The sequence below is a fragment of the Morus notabilis genome, unplaced genomic scaffold, assembly GCF_000414095.1.
Source record: "Morus notabilis unplaced genomic scaffold, ASM41409v2 Scaffold352, whole genome shotgun sequence".
Lineage (NCBI taxonomy): Eukaryota > Viridiplantae > Streptophyta > Magnoliopsida > Rosales > Moraceae > Morus > Morus notabilis.
Genome location: NW_010367325.1, coordinates 373,343 through 382,922, shown reverse-complemented (window position 1 = coordinate 382,922; position 9,580 = coordinate 373,343). Strand labels below are relative to the sequence as shown.

The 9,580-nt window shown below is 39.2% G+C and overlaps 1 protein-coding gene across 2 annotated transcripts in view; it reads right to left on the bottom strand.

Annotated features, from left to right (window-relative positions):
• Positions 1 to 533: 533 nt before the first annotated feature.
• The window catches only part of LOC21399154 (eIF-2-alpha kinase GCN2), a 56,643-nt gene continuing 47,596 nt past the window's right edge, over positions 534 to 9,580 (bottom strand). Inside the window, exon 29 of one of the 2 annotated variants that reach the window (XM_024174916.1) lies at positions 534 to 1,057. In XM_024174916.1, coding sequence (XP_024030684.1) covers positions 941 to 1,057 — 117 coding nt within the window. In that variant the 3' untranslated portion in view covers positions 534 to 940. The remainder of the gene's footprint in view (positions 1,058 to 9,580) is intronic. The other variant, XM_024174917.1, reaches the window with a different exon arrangement.

Sequence of the window (9,580 nt, the reverse complement as noted above, 5' to 3'; positions counted from 1 at the left end):
AATTTGACCGTCAACAGTGGTAATTAAGAAGAAAACATACGAGGTATCCGTATAGTTCTACCATTTTAATTTCTCTTAGAACGTGGACTAAAAGACATTAATCAAGGGTATCTAGGTAACATAAACGAAAAAAAAGAAAAGAAAAAAGGAACGTCAAAATACAGATCTCCTTAAATAGAAAGAACACTTGTCCCGTACCAAGAATATTTCAACCCTTAATTTTCGTAGGTAAGAAGGATAATTAGGGCGGTAGTAGGAATGCTAGAAAAATGAGAACAATCTATAAATGGAAAACATCCACAATGGGATCACTAATATATTAACATTCACGCAACGACTAAATATGAAAGAAGTCTGGTTGTATGAATGGTCAGAATTTGATCAATATTCACACTAAATAGACTTTTAAGGAGAACAATACGACCAATCATCAGAACTCTTTGAAATGATGAATCTAGGAAAGAACTACGTTTACTTGATAATGTAATAAAACTATAACATGTTAAAACACTTGACAAAATTTACTACTTCCCAAAATTACGTATTTACAGCTTCACTATGTAGAATTACAAAAGAATCCGGCGGTTTCACCCCAAAATTACATATTTACAGCTTCAGTCTGTAGAATCACAAAGGAATCTGGCGGCTAAAGAAAACATGATATAAACAAGACTAAACCTGCAAAACTGTTTTTCATTGAAAAAAAAAAAAAAAAAAAGAGTACTTCTATCACAAATAAGATTTTCTGACTAACTGGCCATAATAGCGACTAATTTCTATACAAATGGGAAACATCTAACCGGCAAAAGGACTCAAGTGCAGGGCAACAAGTTCTACTACCGGAAGAATTTCAAAACTACACTTTCCCGAGTGATTGCACAAGGAAATCACCCAGTATCTTGAGTCATGCACCACAGGAAAGTGTTGCAATGGGAGACATCTAATTCCAGATGGAAGGATTTCTGAACTGTACAGCCATTGCATCAAGCAGAAACTTGACAAGGTTTTCTCTTTCGACTTCCTTCTCCTTCTTGATCTCAAGATGACGTACCTGAAGCTATCATTGTTAAGTACAGTGTTAATTAGTATTTATTATTGGAAGGATAGGTTAGCACGTTCACTAGGTATCTTGTTTGACGTACATCTGCATGTGGTTTTCATAATACGATTAAGTTGAAGATTCAAATGTCAAGATTAAAGTATAATCAACATAGCCGTTAGGCTGTGTTTGGTAAGCGGGACAGAAAAAAGGAAGGAAAGATAACCTAGGTGAGGGAAATTGAGAAGGGGGAGGACCTTTCTCTTGTATCTCCTCATCTTCTATTTTGGTTGCTAATAGTGTCCAATCGCAAGCTTTATGTTGGACATTAACTCTCAGGATAGTGACTTGGTTCGTGAGATTTTAAGTTTTCAAGAAATTTGACGGATAGAGAGTTGAGGGAGGTCTCAGAGTTAATTGTTGCTGTGGAGAGGGTTCGTCTCAATGGTGTGACCAAAGATAGAAGGGAATGGGTGCTTGAAACTAGTTGTTTGTTCACTGTCAAATCACTTTTTTCTTCTCTGATAGCTGAACCTTCAGCTCCACGTTTTGCTTTCTTTAACAACATTTGGAAAACTCGTGTCCCTAGTAAAGTTCAAGTATTTAGCTGGCCCCTATTAAACGCTCATGACCTGATGCAGCGTAGAAGTCCATTTCTTTCAATTTCTCCAGGCTGGTGCATTTTATGCAAGAACGACGGAGAGTCAGCAGACCACCTCTTCTTACACTGCCCTTTCTCTCATCAAACCTGGTCTTTTCTTCTTCTTCAGGAGTTTGATATTTGTTGGGCTTTGCCCAAGGACTCAGCTAAGTTGTTACAGTTCTCTCCACCTGCAACTTTGGCTTTGTGTGGGGTATCTGGTTAGAGAGGAATAACAGATTTTTTGAGGATCACGGGGAAGAGGTTTCTTCTTATGGGATAAAATTACATATTGGGTTTCTTTGTGGGTTTATAGGGACAGTTTGGCGGGCCACTATTTTCAGATTTCGTTAGGAGTTGCCTCTTTTTTTATAGCTCTTCTCTAATTTGTTTTTGTAGTTTTGGCCTTGGTCTTTTTGTTTCTTTTCTGTATTTTTGGTTCAAGTGTGTTCGAGGAAAGCTCTTCCTCTTTCCTCACTATTCCTTTTCATTAATAAAGGTTCTGTTTCTTTCCCAAAAAAAAAAAAAGTGTCCATCGTTGCAATTCGAGTGATCAAATTTCAAGAACTTAGTGGCCGTTCGTTTCATAAATTTGAATAGAAAATTTGAAATTGAACAAAAATTTAAATTTTTGTCAGAAAAAACACTCTAGCAAAAAAGTTTGAATCTTAGTTCAAACCAAGGAAGTAAACAGTAGCTATCATACCGAATTTTAAATGATAGAGAGGTGAAAAATTTTAACTTTTTAGATAAGAAAAACTTTAAATTTAAGTGGCTCACTAAGCTTTTTAACGATATACTAAAGACGAAGCATATGCCCGATGCTTGGAGAAAAAGTATTCTCGTTCCCATCTTCAAGAATAAAGGAGATGCGCGAAACTGTAACAACTATAGGGGCATAAAGCTGATAAGTCACACTATGAAGCTTTGGGAGAGAGTTATTGAAAAGAGATTAAGGGTCACAACTACCATCTCAGGTAACTAATTTGGGTTCATGCCCGATAGATCAACCATGGAGGCTATTTTTCTTCTTAGGATGCTGATTGAAAGGTATAGAATAGTTAAGAAAGATTTGCATATGGTCTTCATAGAATTAGAAAAGGCATATGGTCTTCATAGATTTAGAAAAAGCATATGATAGGGTACCGAGAGAAGTGTTATGGTGAATACTAGAGAAGAGATGAGTGCATATGAGGTATATCAAGGTAATAAAGGATATGTACGATGGAGTTGTCGCAAGTGTGAGAATTGCTAGAGGCTACACGGAAGAGTTTCCCATTCCAATAGGCCTTCATCAAGGTTCCGCTCTTAGTCCTTATCTTTTCACTATCGTGATGGACGAGCTGACAAGAGAAATTCAAGATGGGATTCCTTGGTGTATGCTTTTTGCAGACGATATAGTTTTAGTTGATAAACATCGGGAGGGAATTAACCGTAAGTTAGAACTATGGAGACAGACCCTTGAGACGAAGGGATTTAAGTTAAGTAGAACGAAGACTGAGTACATGCATTGTAGGTTTAGTAATTTGAGAGACCAGAGTGACGAAATTTCTTTAGATGGTGTGGTGATTGGGGCTTCTAGAAAATTTCGATACCTTAGGTCCATAGTGCAATGTGAAGGGGATATAGATGAGGATATTGGACATAGGATTAAGGCGGGGTGGTTTAAGTGAAAGAATGTCAGGGGAGTTTTATGTAATGATAAGATGCCTATTAAGTTGAAAGGAAAATTCTATAGGACAACAATTCGCCTAGTTATGTTATATGGTAGTGAATGTTGGGCCATCAAGAGACAACAAATATACAAGAGGAGTGTGGCGGAGATGCGTATGTTAAGATGGATAAGTGGCCATATTAGGATGGATCGCATACAGAATGAAGTTATTCGTAGTAAAGTAGGTGTAACACCAATAGAAGATAAGGTACGGAAAAACCGTCTGAGGTGGTACGAGCATGTACAACGTAGATCGTTAGATGCACCTGTTAGTGCTGGGAGAACATCCAAATACCTAGTACTAGGAGAGCGAAGGGTAGACCAAGAATGACTTGGGTTGACGTAGTTAGGCACGACTTTCAAGATCTAGGGCTTCAGGAGGGTCTCGTGTTTAATAGAGCTGACTGAAAACGAGAAATCCATATAGCCGACCCAATTAATTTAGGATTAAGGCTTGTATTTGTTGTAGATAAGAAAAACTTTACTGATAAAGATCAATAATAAGTGGAAAACACAATCTATTGATTTTGTAAATAGGATATATTAGGAAAGTTTGAATTTTATATTTTGTATCCCTAAAATTAGGGTAATCAGTTAGTTTCCTGATATCCATGAATAATGGGATAAGGTGTAATCTAGGAGATTCTATTTTTGTGTATAAAACCCTAAGAGGGCCGGCTATATAGATAATTCAGTAAATAAGAAATATTTTTCTTCTCTTATTTTCCCACATGGTATCAGAGCCTTAGGGCTTGAATCTCTGGGATTAATTTTCGGCCTTCATTGCCGGAATTGGTCTCTTGTTTGGCCTTCAATGCCAAAATCGTCTCCTTGTTCGACCTGAATTATTTCCTTGTTCGGCCTTCATCGCTGGAATCATTAGATCGCTGTCTCAAGGGGAGATTGCTTTCAATTGTCACGGTTGCTGCCAGGAATTGCTTCAATCAATTCAGCCTTCATCGCTGGTGGAGTCTGCAGCATAGGACCAACCTTAATTGCCCTCAAAACTGCTTTGGAAGATGTCGGAAGTGGCAAAAACAACCGCTGCAACATCGTTGGATGAGACAGAGAATGGACGGTCTCAGCAGGTTAGAGAACTGCAGAATATACAAGCTGCGTATAGACTGAATGGGAAAAACTACCTTAAGTGGTCACAATTGGTTCAGACAGTACTGAAAGGAAAAGGAAAACTCAACCATCCTTTAGGGACTGGACCAAAACCGGGGGATCCCAAGTTTGAGGCATGGGATGAGGAGGATTCCATGATTATGGCATGGCTATGGAATTCTATGACCCCAGAAATCAGTGATACATGTATGTTTTTAGCAACCGCCATAGATAAATAGGATGCAATTCAACAAACATACTCCAAGGCAAGAGATGCAACTCAAGTTTATGAGGTTAAGGTGAAGACAATTGTTGCGAGACAAGGAGAAAGAACGGTCACTAAGTATGCGAATCAAATGAAGGCCCTATGGTAAGAACTCGATCATTATAGGGTGATTAAAACCAAGTGTCCCGAAGATGCTGCAATTATCAAGGACTTTATTGAGCAAGATAGAGTCTATGATTTTCTTGTTAGACTCAACCCGGAGTTTGACTTGGTGAGAATTCAGATTCTTGGAAAGCAAGAGGTCCCATGTTTCAATGAGGTGGTGGCAATCATTCGGGGAGAAGAGAGTAGAAGAGAAATAATGCTTGAACCAAAGAACACTGATGGCTCGGCAATGTTGGCTAGTGGCGGTAGCAAACTAGCCATGATTGCAGAAAAGGCACCGGCACTTGAGAATGTCAAGGCTGGTCAGCAGAAGACCCAAAACCGAGACTACAAAGATACTTTATGGTGTACTTATTGCAAGAAGGCACGCCATACCCGTGAGAAGTATTGGAAGCTGCATGGGAAACCACCAAGCCGCGAGTGGGGGCAGAAAGGAGAGCAGCCGAAAATGGACAAGCTCATGTTGCAGCGGGGCAACAAAGTGAGGGAACACTGCAAGAGATGGGGAGTCTCAGCCAAGAGGAAATCGAACGAGTAAGATCCCTTATAGGCAATCTCGACAAACCGTCAGGTACTTGTTCATTGGCGTATTTAGGTGAGTTTATTTTCCATTAGATTAAATGTCTCAGATGGCTCATGGGTCATTGATTCCGGTGCTACCAACCATATGACCCACTCACCAAACATGTTTGCCTCATATACCCCATGTTCAAGCAATAGAAAAATAACTACCGTAGATGGATCATTAACTACTGTAGCAGGCATAGGAGATGTTAAAATAAGCCCATCATTGACATTAAAAAATGTTCTCCATGTTCCTCGATTGACCACAAACCTTGTTTCTGTCCAAAAGCTTACCAAAGATTCACATTGCAGAGTGTTTTTTCACCATAGTGATTGTTTATTTCATGACGAGGGTTCGGGGAGGACGATTGGACGTGCTAGAGAACGGATGGACTCTACCTTCTTGAAACACCTAGTCAATCAAGCATTACCAAGGGCACAACATCTCACTCTTTTGTCTCAGAGGTTCTCTCATCAAATAAAGGAAAAATTTGGCTTCACTACCCCAGACTTGGCCATCCATCGTTTAGGATTATCAAAATTATGTTTCCTTCCTTATTTAGAGGTCTAGATATTAAACATTTTCATTGTGAAGTGTGTGAACTAGCTAAACACAAACGTGTACCTTTTCCAATCAGTAATAAAAAAACCTATATTCTTTTTTATCTCATTCATACTGATATTTGGGGCCCTTCTACTATTCCTAATGTGACAGGGGCAAAATGGTTTGTCTCATTTATTGATGAATGTACTCGAGTCACTTGGATATTTTTGCTTAAACAGAAATCCAATGTCAGTAATGTCCTTCCAAATTTTTGCTCTATGGTAAAGACTCAATTTGGGGTCAATATCAAGAGATTCAAATCAGACAATGCTAGGGACTATTTCAATCAAGTCCTCACTCCATATTTCCAAAAGGAACGAATCATCCATGAATCATCATGTGTTAATACTCCACAACAAAATGGAGTGGCGGAAAGGAAAAATGGTCATCTTCTCGATTCCACCCGATCCTTTATGTTCCAGAAAAATGTGCCTAAATCCCTTTGGGGGGAAGCAGTTCTTACATCTACACATCTTATAAATCGTTCGCCTTCTAGGATTTTGGGTTTCAAAAGTCCAATGGACGTACTTTCCTCATTCTATCCAAATCTACGCACTACGAATAATCTGGTTCCTAGGATATTCGGGTGTGTGGCATTTGTCCATATCCATACTCCAAACAGGGGGAAATTAGATCCAAGGGCAGTCAAATGTGTTTGTGGGCTATTCTTCTACTCAGAAAGGATACAAGTGTTACCATCCTCCCTCAAAAAGGATACAAGTGTTACCATCCTCCCTCAAAAAGGTTCTATGTCTCGGTTGATGTTACTTTCCATGAAAATAAATCCTATTTCAATGATCCTTATCTTCAGGGGGAGAATTCAATAGTGGAAGATAAGGACAAGGGGGGTTTTCTATCTCTTGATCTTCATCCATCAAAACCCGAGTTTCCCCATCCTCACTCTCCTGTTCCCGAGCCTCACTCCACTGAACCCGAGCCTAAACCCGAGCCTGACAACCTAAATTCTGCCCTTGAGAATGTAAGATTTGGCCAAGGCAAAGTGTTTTCAAGAAGGAAGAAGGCTATCCCGGAATCTGTGCAAGTTCAAGACTCCAACCCGAGCTCTAGAAATGAGGTAACAATTTCTAATCCTTTTTCTAAAACCTACATGAATAATGATGATTAGGATCATCCCATTGCCATTAGAAAAGGAGTTAGAGAATGTGTAAGTCGACCTCTATACCCACTTGCACAATTTCTTTTCCTTGAAAAATTCTCACCATCCCATCAAGCCTTTCTTGTCAGCCTAAATACTATTGTCATCCCTACCAATTTGTCTGAGGCTTTAACTGATGAAAAATGGAGACAGGCTATGAATATGGAGATGGAAGCATTGGAGAAGAACAAAACTTGGGAGCTTGTGAAATTGCCTAAAGGGAAGAAAGCAATGGGATGTAAATGGGTTTACACCATGAAATATAGGGCAAACGGTTCAATAGAAAGATACAAGGCGAGGTTGGTTGCTAAGGGGTATACCCAGACCTATGGGATTGATTACCAAGAGACATTCGCTCCAGTGGCTAAAATGAATACGGTAAGAGTTTTGTTCATTAGCAGCCAATTATAATTGGGAGCTACAACAGTTTGAAGTCAAGAATGCGTTTTTGCATGGAGAACTAGAGGAAGAAATCTACATGGAGGTTCCACCGGGTTATGGTCATAACTTAGCTGCACACACAATATGTAGATTGAAGAAGGCCTTGTATGGACTTAAGCAATCGCCGTGAGCATGGTTTGGAAGATTTGCAAAGGTAATGACAGCTATGGGATATCGGCAAAGTCAAGGAGACCATACACTGTTTGTCAAACACTCATCTTTAAGGGGAGTTACAGTCCTTTTAGTATATGTTGACGACATAATAGTGACGGGAGATGATGATGAGGAAAGGCAGCGTCTCAGTCGATGTTTAGCTAAAGAATTTGAGATTAAGATGCTAGGGAGGCTGAAGTATTTTCTGGGAATCGAGGTGGCTCATTCCAAGCAAGGTATTTTCATCTCACAACAGAAATATGTTACAGATCTTCTCAAAGAAACCGGGAAGACCACGTGCAAGACGGCGAGCACTCCAATAGATCCAAATTTGAAGCTCGGAGAAGCGGAAGAAGATGTCGCAGTGAATAGAGAGATGTATCAACGCTTGGTGGGGAGACTTATCTATCTATCTCATACTAGGCCAGATATAGCATACGCGGTAAGTGTGATTAGTCAATTCATGCATAATCCAAAGGAGGCGCATATGCAGCATACCGAGTATTGCATTATCTCAAAGGGACACTAGGTAGAGGTATTTTGTTCAAAAGGAATGGAGGAGTAGTGCTTGAAGCGTATACAGATGCAAACTATGCTGGGTCAGTGGTAGACAGACAGTCAACTTCCGGTTATTGCACTTTTATTGGTGGAAACCTTGTGACGTGGAGGAACAAGAAACAGAATGTTGTAGCTCGTTATAGTGCAGAGGCCGAATTCCGAGCGATGGCTCAAGGTGTGTGTGAATTGCTATGGTTGAAGATTATTTTAGAAGACTTGAAAATTAGGTGGGATGGCCCAATGAGACTCTACTGTGACAACAAATCTACAATCAACATAGCTCACAACCCAATACAGCACGATAGAACAAAGCACATTGAAATCGACAAACACTTCATCAAGAGAAGCTAGATAGTGGCCTGATTTGTACACCCTATGTATCTACACAGGGTCAACTTGCTGATGTACTCACGAAAGGACTTAGTAGTTCAGTGTTTCAGAATCTTGTGTCCAAGTTGGGAATGGTGAACACCTATTCACCAACTTGAGGGGGAGTGTGGAAAACGCAATCTATTGATTTTGTAAATAGGATATATTAGGAAAGTTTTTGAATTTTATATTTTGTATCCCTAGGATTAGGGTAATCAATTAGTTTTCTGATATCCCATAAATATTGAGATAAGGTGTAATCTAGGAGATTCTATTTTTGTGTATAAAACCCTAAGAGGGCCGGCTGTATAGATAATTCAGTGAATAAGAAATATTTTTCTTCTCCTATTTTCCCACAACAAGGGTAGAGGATAAGGTATCCTCTAACCCAAGAGAAATAACAAGGGCAGAGGATAAGGTGAAAGATTTGAATTGATACCTAGTTTAAATGATTGAGAGGTGAAAGATTTTGAGTTCTCGAATTTTGGTATTTGGAACTCTCCAAGGCAAATCTTTCTTTTTCTTCTCTTTTGATAAAGAGGAAACTCAAATTTGAGCCTTTTAATTTTATTTGGAATCTTGTGTCCAATTATATGATTAAGGTGTTTGCTTGGCTATATATATATAAAGTTAAACACTTGGGAAAGGGTCCAAAGAAAGCATCCTTTCAAGTGTGTTATGCGTAACGAGGCAGAGGGAACACTTGAGCATCTATTTCTACATCGCTATGTTGGCCAGAATTTTATGGATTTAATTGTTGAATAAAGATGATTCCTTTGGGTGTTCCCTGCATAATGCACTTCTTTGTTTGTTGCTAGAAAAATCAATAGGTTTTGGATATAAT